Below are 16,030 nucleotides of genomic sequence, written 5' to 3' on the forward strand. Positions count from 1 at the left end.
TCATGATGCATGCACACCTCAACCTTCCCAGATGATTCAGTCTTGCATATGAATGTGCAGACAACATCTTGCCCACAGTGCAGGACAGTCCCTGAGGCTCCACACCATCACCTACTGTGTGTTGTCAACTGTTGGCAACCTTGGGGGAGTGGAGCTGTACCTCCTAGGGCTGCCTCCTGCCTGGTCCTAATGATTCACAAAGTGATTGACCTTTTCCAATGCTTTTGGTCATTAATGTTTGCTCTTTTGTTCAAGGCTTGCCCAGTTTTCAATAGCATTATTTGTCCTTTCTATGCTTGTTTTTAGGATTTATTTATTTATTTACATTTGCATTTTTTCTTACATTATGTTAGTCACCATACAGGACTTCATCAACTTTTGATGTAATGTTCCATGATTCATTATTTGGTATAACACCCAGTGCTCATTGCAATACGTGCCCTCCTTAATGCCCATCACCGGCCTATATGAAGGCTAGAGCATTGGCAACTCCGTGTGTTGTAAATATCCTCCACATCCGTGTGGCTTGTCTTTTCTATGCTATCTTCTGACAATTCATTTTTAGATTTAATTTGTTTCATCGTGGTTAGTGCACTTGTGTTCTCCTTAAGCAATCATTCCTGATCTTGAAGTAATTAAAAACATCTACATCACCATCTGAGAGTGTATGGTTTCCTTTTCCTCTGAGGATGCTAACCCACTGGGAGCTGACTGTGTGTGGTATGAATTACGAGTCCAATCTTTTCTCCATATGGTTAAATGGTCCTGGCACCATTTGTTTAAAACCACACTGTCTCCACTTCCTGCACACTTTCACATTTTTTAAAAAAATGGAGGGGGAGGGAATGGTGCTTCCCATTCCTGCATGGGTCTGTGTCTGAGATCACTATTCTGGTCCTTTGGTCAGTGTCTGTCCTGGCATCCAGACATCATTGTCTTTGTAGTAGTTCTGAGACCTGGTCCAGCAATGCTCACGCTTTGCTCTTCTTCAAGAGCATACTGTCTGTATGTGGTTTTTGCAACTGCTTGTCAATTTTCAAGGTCACCACCACCACCAAAAAGAACACTTGTTTGGATTTTTATTGGTATTGGACACGCCTCATTCTTCCATGGATTTCTACCTATTTCCATCTCCTAACTGTCTCTCAAAAATGCTTAATAATTTCCCCCCACAGGGGCGCCTGGGTGGCACAGCGGTTAAGCGTCTGCCTTCGGCTCAGGGAGTGATCCCGGTGTGATGGGATCAAGTCCCACATCAGGCTCTTCTGCTATGAGCCTGCTTCTTCCTCTCCCACTCCCCCTGCCTGTGTTCCCTCTCTCGCTGGCTGTCTCTATCTCTGTCGAATAAATAAATAAATAAAATCTTAAAAAAAAATAATTTCCCCCCACAGAGCCACGCAGCACCTTTTATCAGACTAGGAATTAGGCATATAATACTCTTGATGCTATTGTAACTCTTAAAATTTCATTCTCCAAGTGTTTCTTGCCAGTATATTGGTTTTCTCACATAGTTATCTTTCTCAACTTTCTCACTAAGTCAAATAATTCATCTTTTGATAAATCTAATCATCTGTAAATCCTACTTTGCTTTTTTCTCAAACTTCCTTTTATTTCATTTCCCCCCTAACAATGTTGGATAAGAGTGATAGCAGTTAGTGTCCTTGGGTAGTTCCCTATCTCATAGACAATCACTTTATGTGGTTAGCTGGTTTCTCTGTACCATCATTTATCAACTGAAAAAAAAATGCCCATTTTATTTATAACTGGTTAAGAATTATATGTCATGAATTGATGTTAACTTTATCAAACGTTTCTTCTGGGTTTACGATGTTAAATTTTTTTTAAAGATTTTATTTATTTATTCGACAGAGATAGAGACAGCCAGCGAGAAAGGGAACACAAGCAGGGGGAGTGGGAGAGGAAGAAGCAGGCTCATAGCGGAGGAACCTGATGTGGGGCTCGATCCCAGAACGCCAGGATCACGCCCTGAGCCGAAGGCAGACGCCTAACCGCTGTGCCACCCAGGCGCCCCTACGATGTTAAATTTTATCAAATACTTTATTTTGCATTTATGGAGGTAATCATTTTTTTATTCAGTCTCTTAATGTCATGCATTATATTAATTTGCTAATCTTCCCAGTGTTTACATAGCCTTGCATTCCTGGACTAAGGCTTTCACCATGGTGTATTATCTTTTAAATACATTGCTGACCTATTTTCATAACATTTTGTTTAAGATTTTGATCTCAAAAATCCTTAACAGACTGACCTGCAATTTGAATTTTTCATACTTTCCTTGTCAGATTTTTGTTATAAGCATTACACTGTCTCTGTGAAGTAAATCAGAAACATCTCTCTTTTCTATTCTCTAGAAAAATCTTCAGGAATAGGGGTGCCCGGGTGGTTCAGTCAGTTAAGCATATGAGTCTTGATTTTGGCTCAGGTCATGCATGATCTCAGGATCCTGGGATTGAGCCCTGTGTCAGGCTCTCCACTCCACAGGAAATCTGTTTATCTTTCTCTCCCTCTGCCCCTCCCTCATTTCTCTCTCTCAAATAAATAAATAAATCTTTTAAAAAAGGAGAAAAAAGAAAAATCTCAGGAATATGCATAATTTCCTTCCAGAACATTTCATATAATTTACCAGTGAGAAAGTAAACATGGTGCAAGATAATTTATTATGGCTCTGTTCATTTAAAAGGTTCTAAGACAGGATGCTTGGGTGGCTCAGTTGGTTAAGTGTCTGCTTTCAGCTCAGGTCATGATCTCAGGGTCCTGGGATCCAGTCTCACATCAGGCTCCCTGCTCAGTGGGGAGCTTGCTTCGATCTCTGCCTGTTGCTCGCCCTGCTTGTGCCCTCTCTCTCTCTGACAAATAAATACATAAAATCATAGATAGATAGATAAATAAATAAATAAATAAATAAATAAATAAATAAATAAATAAATAGTTCTAGGACTATTTGAGGTGTTGAAATCTTCTTCTGTCACTTTTTTAATGTTTTTAAAATTATATTATGTTAGTCACAATACAGTGCATCCCTGAGTTTTTTTATTTTAATTTTATTATATTATGTTAGTCACCATACAGTACATCCCTGGTTTCTGATGTGAAGTTTGATGAATCATTAGTTGTGTATAAAACCCAGTGCACCATGCAATATGTGCCCTCCTTACTACCCATCACCGGTCTATCCCATTCCCCCACCCCCTCCCCCTCTGAAGCCCTCAGATTGTTTCTCATAGTCCATAGTCTTTCATGCTTCATTCCCCCTTCTGATTACCCCCCTTTCTTTATCCCTTTCTTCCCCTACCAATCTTCCTAGTTCTTATGTTCCATAGATGAGAGAAACCATATGATAATTGTCTTTCTTTGCTTGACTTATTTCACTTAGCATTATCTCCTCCAGTGCCGTCCAGGTTGCAGCAAATGTTGAGAACACGTTCTTTCTGATAGCTGAGTAATATTCCATTGTATTTATGGACCACAACTTCTTAATCCAGTCTTCTGTTGAAGGGCATCTCGGTTCCTTCCACGATTTAGCTATTGTGGACAAAGCTGCTATGAACATTGGGGTGCATATGGCCCTTCTCTTCACTACGTCTGTATCTTTGGGGTAAATACCCTGTAGTGCAATGGCTGGATCATAGGGTAGCTCAATTTTTAACTTTTTAAGGGACCTCCACACTGTTTTCCAGAGTGGTTGTAGCAACTTGCATTCCCACCAACAATGTAGGAGGGATCCCCTTTCTCCACATCCTCTCCAACAATTGCTGTTCCTTGCCTTGTCAATTTTTGCCATTCTAACTGGCATAAGGTGGTATCTTAGTGTGGTTTTGATTTGAATTTCCCTGATGGCTAATGATTTTGAACATTTTTTCATGTGTCTGTTAGCCATTTGTATGTCTTCATTGGAAAGTGTCTGTTCATATCTTCTGCCCATTTTATGATTTGTTTATTTGTTTCTCGCATATTGAGTTTGAGAAGTTCCTTGTAGATCTTGGATACCAATCTATTATCTGTAGCATCATTTGCAAATATATTCTCCCATTCCATGGGATGCCTCTTAGTTTTTTTGACTGTTTCCTTGACTGTGCAGAAGCTTTGTATCTTGATAAAGCCCCACAAGTTCATTTTTTCTTTTGTTTCTCTTGCCTTTGGAGATGTGTCATGAAAAAGGTTGTTGTGGCCAATGTCGTAGAGGTTGCTGCCTATGCTCTCCTCTAGGATTTTGATGGATTCCTGTCTCACATAAAGGTCTTTCATCCATTTGGAGTTTATCTTTGTGTATGGTGTGAGAGAGTGGTCAAGTTTCATTCTTTTGTATGTAGTTGACCAATTTTCCCAGCACCATTTATTGAAGAGACTCTTTTTTTCCACTGGATGTTTTTTCCTGCTTTGTCAAAGATTAGTTGCCCAAAGAGCTGAGGGTCCATTTCTGGGTTCTCTATTCTGTTCCATTGGTCTATGTGTCTGTTTTTGTGCCAGTACCATGCTGTCTTTATGATCACAGCTTTGTAGTACAGCTTAAAATCCGGCATTGTGATGCCCCAGCTTTGTTTTTCCTTTTCAACAATTCCTTGGTGATTCGGGGCCTTTTCTGTTTCCATACAAATTTAAGGACTATTTGTTCTAGTTCTTTGAAAAATGTCATCGGTATTTTGATCGGGATAGCATTGAAAGTGTAGATTGCTCTGGGTAGCATGGACATTTTAACTATGTTAATTCTTCCGATCCATGAGCATGGAATATTTTTCCATCTTTTTGTGTCTTCTTCAATGTCTTCCTAGAGTTATTTGTAGTTTCTGGAATATAGATCCTTTACATCTCTGGTTAAGTTAATTCCAAGGTAATGTATGATTTTTGGTGCTATTGTAAATGGGATGGATTCCCTAATTTCTCTTTCTTCAGTCTCATTGTTCGTGTATAGAAATGCAACTGATTTCTGAGCATTGATTTTGTATCCCGCCACAATACTGGACTGCTCTATAACTTCTAATAGTTTAGGCGTGGATTCTTTTGGGTTTTCCATATAGAGTATCATGTTATCTGTGAAGAGAGCCATACTTGACGAGTTGGACCTCATAGATATATATATAGAACACTACACCCCAGAACCAAAGATTACTCATTCTATTCTAATGCCCATGGAACATTCTCAAGAATAGACCATGTTCTGCATCACAAAACAGGTCTCAACCTATACCAAAAGACTGAAATTATTCCCTGCATATTCTCAGACCACAACGCTTTGAAATTGGAACTCAACCACAAGGAAATATTTGGAAGAAACTCAAACACTTGGAGACTAAGAACCATCCTGCTCAAGAATGATTCGATAAACCAGGAAATCAAAAATCAATTTAAACAATTTATGGAGACCAACGAGAATGAAAACACAATGGTCCAAAACCTATGGGATACTGCAAAGGCAGTCCTAAGGGGGAAATACATAGCCATCCAAGCCTCACTCAAAAGAATAGAAAAATCTAAAATGCAGTTTTTATATTCTCACCTCAAGAAGCTGGAACAGCAACAGAGGAACAGGCCTAATCCACGCACGAGGAAGCAGTTGATCGAGATTAGAGCAGAGATCAATGAATTAGAAACCAGAAGCACAGTAGAGCAGATCAACAGAACTAGAAGCTGGTTCTTTGAAAGAGTAAATAAAATTGACAAACCACTGTCAAAACTTATCCAAAAGAATAGAGAAAGGATCCAAATTAATAAAATTATGAATGAAAAGGGAGAGGTCACAACCAACACCAATGAAATTGGAAGGATTCTTAGAAACTTTTATCAACAGCTTTATGCCAATAAATTAAGCAATCTGGAAGAGATGGAGGCCTTCCTGGAAACCTATAAACTACCAAGAGTGAAACAGGAAGAAATTGATTTTTTAAACAGGCCAAGTAATTATGAAGAGATTGAAACTAGTGATAAAAAACCTTCCAAAAAACAAAACACCAGGACCAGATGGTTTTCCCGGGGAATTCTATGAAACATTCAAAGAAGAAATAATACCTATTCTCCTAAAGCTATTTCAAAAAATAGAAACAGAAGGAAAGCTACCAAACTCATTCTATGAGGCCAATATTACCTTGATCCCCAAACCAGGCAAAGACCCCATCAAAAAGGAGAATTACAGACTGATTTCCCTAATGAATATGGGCACCAAAATTCTCAACAAGATTGTTGCTAATAGAATCCAACAGTACATTAAAAGGATTATCCATCATGACCAAGTGGGATTCATCCCTGGGATGCAAGGGTGGGTCAACATTCGCAAATCTATCAGTGTCATAGATTATATCCAGAAGAAAAAAGCCAAAAATCATATGATTCTCTCAATCGATGCAGAAAAAGCATTTAACAAAGTACAGCATCCTTTCCTCATTAAAACCCTTCAGAGTGTAGGGATAGAGGGTACATTCCTCAATCTCATAAAAACCATCTACGAAAAGCCTACAGCAAATATCATTCTCAATGGGGAAAAGCTGGAAGCCTTTCCCTTAAGATCAGGAACACGACAAGGATGCCCACTCTCGCCACTATTATTCAACATAGTACTAGAAGTCCTTGCAACAGCAATCAGACAACAAAAAGGGATAAAAGGTATCCAAATCGGCAAAGAAGAAGTCAAACTGTCTTTCTTCTGTCACATTTTACAGAGTTTTCTAAGAATTTGGTTGATTTGTAAAAGTTTTCATATTTATTACCATAAAATAATTTGTCTTATACTCTGAAAATAACATTTTAAAAACATATCTAGTGGGTTTTTTGGTCTGTGCACACAACCACAAACAACCGATACAATACCAAATGGCCAGGTGGTGGCTAGAAGCCAGCGTGGGACTGCAGCCCACCTTGATTTGCCATTAAGACTCATAACAAAAGGAAAATACATGTAGTCTTCAGTCTTCTCTATGAACCAGCCAGAAAGGTACAGACACACAAGTCTCTAGAAAATGGTATGAAACACTGCTTTACCAGACAGCGGCTGCTACACAGGACCTCATCTTTAACAAAGCAAATGGGTACAGGATAAGCCACTCATTCCTCTCCATCTCTAAATCTGTGACTCAGACTCCAGGGGGAATTCTGACACTGAATGTTCTAAGAGAGGGGAAGCAAGATTTGCTTTAAAAAGAGAACCCAAATGAATCATGGAACACTACATTAGAAACTAAGGCTATACTGTATGGTGACTAACATAATAAAAAATTGTTATAAAAAAATAAAATAAAATGAATAAAAAGAGAACCCAAACCTCACATGTGCCTATCGCATATCTCCCAGCCCTCTGCTCTTGCTGTGCTTTCTGCAGACTTTGCAACAGAGCAGGGCTCTGGATTTTGCTACCTACACGTGCACAGGTAACCATCCATATCCATGTGCGAGGAGGAAAATGTGCCCCAGGACACCTTAAACTTCAGTAGTCCATAGTTCTGTCTTGACATGAATCCAAGTACAATTGTCTGGCAGAAATTCACCCTTATCCTGGTTTAATGAAATCCAAGCATCTCTTCTTTGTGTGGACTAGTGTGTTGCTGGGTGAGAGCATCTCAGAGTGGCCAGGATATTCAGCAGAGGGAAATTCACATATCATGGGTGAGAGATGCCTGGTCTACTTCAGACTCCAAGTGCAGAGTACAGCCAGAGTCCCAGGCACCAAACAATGGCTGGGAGGTCCTGATAACTTATGACTGCCATTACTGCATGGGAACACCACTCAGGGTTTCTGGGAGCAAACTCTCCCTTCCGTCCACACCCTTCCTGCCCAGCCTCCCTTGGCCCAGCCATGGGTAAGGGAATTGAGAGGATAGGCTATGTGAAGACACGAGGCCTGGTGGGAAGAGCACCAGGGTTGGCTGGGGCAGTAAGCCAATCTCATCACCTCCACAAAAGGCTATGACAGACCCACAAGAACTGACCTGTGACGTCCAGGTGGAAGGACACCTTCTGGCCCCCGGCTTCACAGCTGTACTCCCCAGCGTCTGCCTTCCCTGCCTGCAGCACCACCAGCCGCCTGCTGCAGCCCTTGGCCTCCACGTGCACTTTGGAGCTCGCGCTCAGCTTCTTCCCGTCCTTGTACCAAGTCACCTCTGTCTGGGCCTGGGCCACCTCACAGCTCAGGGTAGCACTGGTCCCCGCCTTGGTCTGCACCTCACTGCATGCTGGCTGCTCCTTGGCAAACACCGCAGAGGGCTCTGGGGACAGAGAGGATGCACATGATCAAGCACTCCGTGTATACATTAGGAAGGCAGCATTGGGGGAAGAAGGACTACACAGGGAGGCAGTGGAACTGGAAACTTCTCCAGGCTCTGCATCAGCTGTGGGGTCTGAAAAGCCTCATAGCCTGCTCTACATTGAGGAGCAAAATTTATGTACCCATTCTGTAACTACTGTGGGTGGGCTTCTTCAGGTGGGGACACTCCATTCTACCACTGCTCCTCATGGACTGTCCCAGGTGGGACCATACATTCTATCCCTTCTCCATGTGGGCTGTTCCAGGTGGGGACCATACATTCTATCCCCACTTCACATGGGTGTCCTGGTGGGATCCATGCTTTCTATATCTGTAGCACGTGGGCTGTTTCAGGTGGAGACCATACATTCTATCCCTGCTCTACATGGGTTCTTCCTGATGGGAACCAGACATTCTATTCCTGCTCCACATGGGCAGTTCCAGGTGGAATCACACATACTATCACTGCCCCGTGTGTGTTGTTTCAGGTGGGACCACACATTCTATCACTGCTCCACTTGAGCTGCTCCAGGTGGGACCACACATTTTATCCCTGCTCCACGTGAGCTGTTCCACTTGGGGCCACACATTCTATCACTTCTCCAGGTGGCCTGTTCCAGGTGGGACCACACATTCTATCCCTGCTCCACATGGAAACTTCCAGGTGGGCACCAGACTTCTATCACTGCTCCATCTGGCCTGTTCCCAGTGAGGACCATACATTCTATCCCTGCCACACATGAGTTCTTCCAGTTGGGGACCATACATTCTATATCTGTTCCATGTAGGCTGTTCCAGGTGGGGACCATGCATTGTATCACTGCTCCACATGGGCTGCTCTAGGAAGTGACCAGATATTCTTTCACTGGTCCATGTGGGCTGTTCCAAGTTGGAACATGTATCCTACTACTGCACACACAGGATGTTCCAGATGGGACCACAATTCTATCACAGCTCCACGTGGGTTTTTCCAGGACAGAACCAGACATTCTAACACTGGTCCACATGGGCTGTTCCCAATGGAACCTACATTTTCCCCCTGCACACGTAGGATGTTCCAAGTACGACTACATATTCTATCTCTGCTCCACGTGGGTAGTTCCAGTTGGGGACGAGACAGTCTACCACGCTCTATGTTAGCTGTTCCTGTTGGGGCCATACATTCAACCAGTGCTCCACCTAGGCTATTCCACGTCAGAACTATGTATTCTAGACTGCTCCCGAGGGCTGTCCATGTGGGGTCCCTACACTCTAGCCCTGCTCCATATGAGCTGTTCCAGGTCGGGACCACATTGGACACTGGTCCACGTGGGCTCTTCCGGTCAGATGACAAACTCTTTCCCTATTCCACGTGGGTACTTCCAAGTGGGACCATCCATTCTACATCTGCTCCCCATGGTTAGTTCCACTTGGGGACCATATATTCTGTCACTGCTCCATGTGGGCTTTTCCAGGTGGGGACCACACATTCTACCATTGCTCCACCCAAATTGTCCAGATGGGGAACATACATTCTATCACTGCTCTGCCTGAGGGCTCCTCCATGGGGACCATATTTGGATACAACAATCAGGGTGCACAGGTACACCCAAACCCTTCCATGTACACCTCCCCATCCAAACTCTCTTGGCTCAGCCATGTGTATGAGAATAGGAGGCAGAAGGAGGGACCTGCGAAGAGATAAGTCTAATGGAAAGAGCTCCAGAGTCCATCTGAATTGCATGCTAATCCCACCATCATCCCCAATGAAAGCTGAGTTTTAACCCAAAGGACTGACCTGTGACATCCAGGTGGAAGGACACCTTCTGGCCCCCGGCCTCGCAGCTGTACTCCCCAGCATCCGCCTTCCCCACCTGCTGCAACACCAGCCGCCTGCTGCAGCCCTTGGCCTCCACGTGCAATTTGGAGCTTGCGCTCAGCTTCTTCCCATCCTTGTACCATGTCACCTCTGTCTGGGCCTGGGCCACCTCACAGCTCAGGGTGACGCTGGCCCCAGCCTTGGTCTGCACCTCACTGCGTGCTGGCTGCTCCTTGGCAAACACCACAGAGGGCTCTGGGGACAGAGAGGGACAATCAAATATCTAGAACTGAATGAGGGCCCACCTTCTGGATCTCAAATCCATGATGCCTTGGCCACAAGCCTGCCTGGCTCCTGGCTCCCTCTACACAGAGAACCCCACATTCAGAAGATGCATAAAGCAAGGAACAGGTTAGTTTTCAGAATAGGTCAAATAATTATTCCAGGTCAAATAATTTCCAGGTAGGTATTCGTTATGATTCAGGATTTGGCATTTATCATCTGTGATGCCATTAATTATCCTAACAAATGGAGGCACATTAAACACAGGTATTTTCAGGGAGAATTTCTTGTGCACTGTCACCAACAGTGGGTGACATCCAAGTCACAAGAACACAGATACAATTACTCCTAATGGAGTCTGTCACTTCTAGCAAGACAGTCACCATCCCTGTAACCAAACCCCTGGCCTGGGGACTGAACATAGTGTTTATCACATGTTCAGTGATCACATCACATTACTTCTAGGACCCACTCTGTCACTCTAGGCTAAATTTTCTTCCTTTTGATGTATATCCATCAACAGCTTTTTTTTCCCAGCAGAGTTTTTTGTGAATGGTAAATTCTCTCCATTTACTTCCTGAAAACATCTTTATTTCATTCAAAATTTGAATGATAGTTTAGTTGGATACAGAATTCTAGTTGACAGTTATCTTCCCCCACTACAGTGGAGAGGATGGCTTCTTTGTGCTTTTCATTGCTGTTGGCAAATCTGTGGAAGGATTACTGTCCTCCCATTAATCTTCATTTTTCTGTGGTTCACGATGATGTGTCCAGCTGTGGATTTATTCTTCCTATATTTCTCATGATCACCTGGGAGTCCCACAGCTTAGGATTCACATCTTTAACCACTGCCAAAAGTTCTCTGTGTGATTTCCTTCATAATTTTATCTTTTCATTCTCTCCAGTCTCTCCTAGAAGTCCTTTTGGACAGACATGTGGCCTACTGCTTCTCTTCTCTACATCTGTCCTTATCTCTTATTTTTTCTCTGTGTTTCATTCTGAATAACTTCTTCAAATCTATCTTCCAATTCAGTGATTTTGTCTTCAGTTATGTCTCCTTTGCTATTTATCACTCCACTAAATTGTTCATTACAAATGTGTTTCCCATTCACAAAGCTTTTTTTAAAAATATGTTATGTTAGTCACCATACAGGACATCATTAGTTTTTGATGTATAACACCCAGTACTCCATGCAATATGTGCCATCCTTAATACCCATCACCAGCCTATCCCAGTCCCTCACCCCCTCCCCTCTGAAACCCTCAGTTTGTTTCTCAGAGTCCACAGTCTCTCGTGGTTCATTCCCCCTTCTGATTACCCCCTTTCTTTATCCTTTCTTCTCCTACCAATCTTCCTATCTTCCATAAATGAGTGAAACCATATGATAATTGTCTTTCTCTGCTTGACTTATTTCACTTAGCATAATTTCCTCCAGTCCCATCCATGTTGCTGCAAATGTTGGGTAATCGTTCTTTCTGATGGCTGAGTAATATTCCATTGTATATATGGTTCACACCTTCTTTATCCATTCATCTGTTGAAGGGCATCTCCAAAGATACAGACGTAGTGAAGAGAAGGGCCATATGCACCCCAATGTTCATAGCAGCATTGTCCACAATAGCTAAACTGTGGAAGGAGCCGAGATGCCCCCCATTCACAAAGCTTCATCTGCTTCTTCTTTGAATTTGCCTGTTCTTCTTCTTAATATTTTACTTTTTTCTTACATTTTCAAGTCGCCCATATTACTCATTTTAAGTATGCTGTTACATCATCTGAAGTCCCTGGGTGGTCTAAGCCTGATCTTTTCTGTGACTTCCAACTCCCTTCTATATAGGATTGTTCCTTTGGTGCTTAGACGTATTTTATTGTGAGTGAATCTAGCATGGCTTCCTCAGCCAGTGGTATTAAGTGTGGCTTCGGTGGTGGGGTAACCCTCCTAACACTGTTGTCAGGCACTGCAGGAGTACCACTGGCCTGGAGCCCCATTGGTAGGTTAACTTCTCAGTCTGGGGTCTTTAGTATTATAAATTGAAATCTCAATCCCAAGTGAGAAATAGGTTTCCATTTCTCATGGGAACTTTTCCCACCCAAGCCAAGGCAGACATACAAGTGCCCTGTGACCTCCCTGAGCTGCAGGAGATTGCTTTTCTGGTCCACCTTTTCTTTTTTTCTTTTTTTTTTTATTTTAAATTTTTATTATATTATGTTAGTCACCATACAGTACATCATTAGTTTTTGATGTAGTGTTCCATGATTCATTATTTGCGTATAACACCCAGTGCTCCATGCAATACGTGCCCTCCTTAATACCCATCACCGGGCTAGCCCATCCCCCCACCTCCCTCCCCTCTGAAGCCCTCAGTTTGTTTCCCGGAGTCCATAGTCTCTCGTGGTTCATTTCCCCCTCTGTTTACCCACCCCCCCCTTGGTTTTCCCTTTCCTTCTCCTACCGATCTCCCTGCTATTCCTTATGTTCCACAAATGAGTGAAATCATATGATAATTGTCTTTCTCTGCTTGACTTATTTCACTTAGCATAATCTCCTCCAGTCCCATCCATGTTGCTGCAAATGTTGGGTAATCGTTCTTTCTGATGGCTGAGTAACATACAATGGAATATTACTCAGTCCACCTTTTCTTTAATGATGTCGTTCTAGAAGGTTTCCATCTCTGTATGCTGGTCTCTGTTCCACTTCCAATTTTTCCCATGCTTATTTGCAAGCTGGTAGTGTAAGTCAGACCCAGGTCCCTGGGACCCAAAGTCCCCACAGTAGCAACTGGGCACCAACTCATCATCCACTTGCCTTAGTTTCTCAGTGCCTCTTCTTTTCTACCACCTGGAAATGTCCCTTTTTCTCCTTGCCGGTCCAGATATTAACTTAACCTGACTTTGTTACATTCTGCTGCACATTTATGTCCACAGGGGGAGAGTTTTCACACTGTAGAAGTCCATGGTACTGCTGGAAACCAAAATCCAGATGGGGTGCTTTTAACTCTACCTTTCCAATTTCATCTACTAGGGACTTTCTGCTTCAGGAACACCTCTCTAATTTCCCAATAGAAGTCAGTGGAAATCTTGGGTTTCGGCCTGCATATCAAAGCATAGGTATTTTCAGGGAGAATTCTTTTTTTATACTGCTTCAATTTTATTTTTTCCCTCATTTTTTAATTTAAATTCAATTAATTAACATATAATGTATTATTGATTTCTGAGGTAGAGGTCAGTGATTCATCAATCTTATATAATACCCAGTGCTCATTACATTATGTGCCCTCCTTAATGCCCATCCTCCAGTTACCCCATCCCCCCACCCACCTCCCCTCCAGCAACCCTCAGTTTGTTTCCTATCATTAAGAGTCTCTTGTGGTTTGTCTCCCTCTCTGATTTCATCTTGTTTTAAATTTTCCTCTCTTCCCCTATGATCCTCTGTATTGTTTCTTAAACTCCACATATAAGGGATATCATGTGACAGTTGTCTTTCTCTGACTGACTTATTTTGCTTAACATAATGCCCTCTAATTCTATCCACATCATTGCAAATGACAAGATTTCATTTTTTGATGACTAATATTCCATTGTACGTATATACCACATCTTCTTTATCCATCTATATGTCTATGGACATCTGGGCTCTTTCCATAGTTTAGCTATTGTGGACATTGCTGCTAAAAACATTGGGGTGCAGGTACCCTTTCAGATCACTACATTTGTATCTTTGGGGTAAATACCTAGTAGTGCAATTGCTGGGTCATAGGGTAGCTCTATTTTCAACTTTTTGAGGAACCTCCATACTGTTTTCCAGAGTGACTGCATTTCAGGGAGAATGAATTCTTTATGTGATATCACCAAGAATGGGTAATATCCTTGAGGTACAAGATTTTTAATTGGATTTTTAATATTTTTTAAATGCACATAGCCAGAGTACAGATGGTTTTATTTTTATGTCTAAATGTATTTTTCATGGAGAAAAAGATAAACCATCCAACTGGCTGACTTTCACCTGGTGCAGGCGGCTGGATGGAAGACAGTGGTGATGATCCAACAATCCGTGCAGTGGCTGGTGGGGGCTGCAGTCAGCCTCCATGTCACTTGGTTCTCCCCCCAACCCTCTGGGCCTCTTCCTACATGGTCCCAGCTCCCCCAGGATGCCAGGCGTAGGTCTTGTCATCATTCACTCTTTCCACAGTACTTATTCCCCTAGTCCCTCCCACCACCATCAACAAATCTTGAATCTCCCTCCCCAGACCAGCATCAACTGAATGCCATGCCCAGGCAGCCAACCACCCTCTGGACATCCCAGGCTAGCTTGTCACCTACTCCTCCCAGCAAATCTTCTCCTGTTCACCTGCCATATCTCAGATGGTGGCCCCTCAGTCTATGTGTTCACCTAAGCTTGTAAGACTCACCTATGTCTACTGTTTCTCAGCCCATACCCACAGGAGCACCACTTCATACACTCATACACCCTCTCCATCCCTTCAACCACCACCTCTGTTTGACCCAGGCACCTCCAAAGGCAAAATCTCTGCAGTAAGATGTCTTCAGGGGCCAGATGGGTTAAGTGGAGTCCACATGCTTCCTATGGATGTGATGCCCACATGAGCTCCTGCCACGTCTTCCCTCTCAGCCAACAACAGCCTAATTTAAGGAATCATGGCCACTCTATCATTTCTCCACCCATTGATGCTACCACCAGAATTCTGCAAATGGATGAGTCCTCACAAACACTACCATGTGAAAGCAGAGAACACCTAACCACACAGCCGACTGTCACTCTCAGCCGTGGCCAGCTGGATACACGCCTTTCAGACTGTACAGTGAGGCACCTGCCACTCATTTTGTGGCCCCAGACTCAGCTGCATCCTCAAGTTAGGGTCACACCAGGTCTCTTATTTAGATATCCTCACAGACTAACCTTGAAGGAAATTATGTTTCTTTGATGTGCGTGTCACAAAATCATTCCTGATCACACTCTAGTGTATGTGTCTACATGTATGGGTATGTCTATATGTATATATATTTGTGGGGGTATGTACATATGGTTGTATGTGCATGTGTGTGTATGTCTATGCATGTGTTGTGAGAGCGTATGTATTTAAATGTGAATGTGTATGTAAGTGTGCATGCATGTATGTTTGTGTGTATATGTGTTTGTGTGTATGTGTGTTGAAATGTGTGCAAAGGTGTGTATATGTCTATTCATGTGTATATGTATGTGTTGTGAGCATGTATATGTGTCTATGGGCATATGTGTATGTCTATGCATGTATGTGTCTGAGCATGTGTGTGTTTAATGTGCATGCATGTATAAGTGTGTGTATGTGGATGTCCCTGTGTGTTTGAGATGGTCTGCCACTGGCTGTGCCCAGGAAGAAGCATGTGGAGCCCTCCCTGGTCACTCTGACCCCACAGCTGAGCCCACACCATGAGGTCCCCAGCTACACAGTGGTTTGCCTTCAAAATGGACCCAAATGGGCTACAAATATCACCACAAGGATGCTTAGGATTTGTCCCACACTAGAAACACCAAAGTTTGGGTCCATATACATAATTACAAAAAATTAAAACACATATTTTTACAAAAATATGGTTCCAGTTCTAGGCACAAACACTCCACCCTGTCTCAGTCACCAAATGCAGCCACAGGGCCATGGAGCTGGTTTTGAAGGTTCTCAAAGTAAGCAGCAGCAGGCAGATTGGG

At 42.8% G+C, this 16,030-nt stretch overlaps 1 protein-coding gene across 21 annotated transcripts in view; it reads right to left on the bottom strand.

Annotated features, from left to right (window-relative positions):
• Nucleotides 1-16,030, bottom strand: part of OBSCN (obscurin, cytoskeletal calmodulin and titin-interacting RhoGEF) — a 142,732-nt gene that overhangs the window by 102,458 nt on the left and 24,244 nt on the right. For 20 of the 21 annotated variants that reach the window (XM_087862428.1, XM_087862446.1, XM_087862441.1 and 17 more), the window contains exons 11-12: nt 10,026-10,301; nt 7,935-8,210 (exon numbers count right to left, since the gene is read on the bottom strand). The exons of the other annotated variant lie outside the window; for it this stretch is intronic. In XM_087862428.1, coding sequence (XP_087718554.1) covers nt 7,935-8,210; nt 10,026-10,301 — 552 coding nt within the window. The remainder of the gene's footprint in view (nt 1-7,934; nt 8,211-10,025; nt 10,302-16,030) is intronic. 21 annotated transcript variants of the gene reach the window in all.

Source organism: Ursus americanus, chromosome 5 (assembly GCF_024610735.1).
Source record: "Ursus americanus isolate L20-20 chromosome 5, mUrsAme1.1.p, whole genome shotgun sequence".
Lineage (NCBI taxonomy): Eukaryota > Metazoa > Chordata > Mammalia > Carnivora > Ursidae > Ursus > Ursus americanus.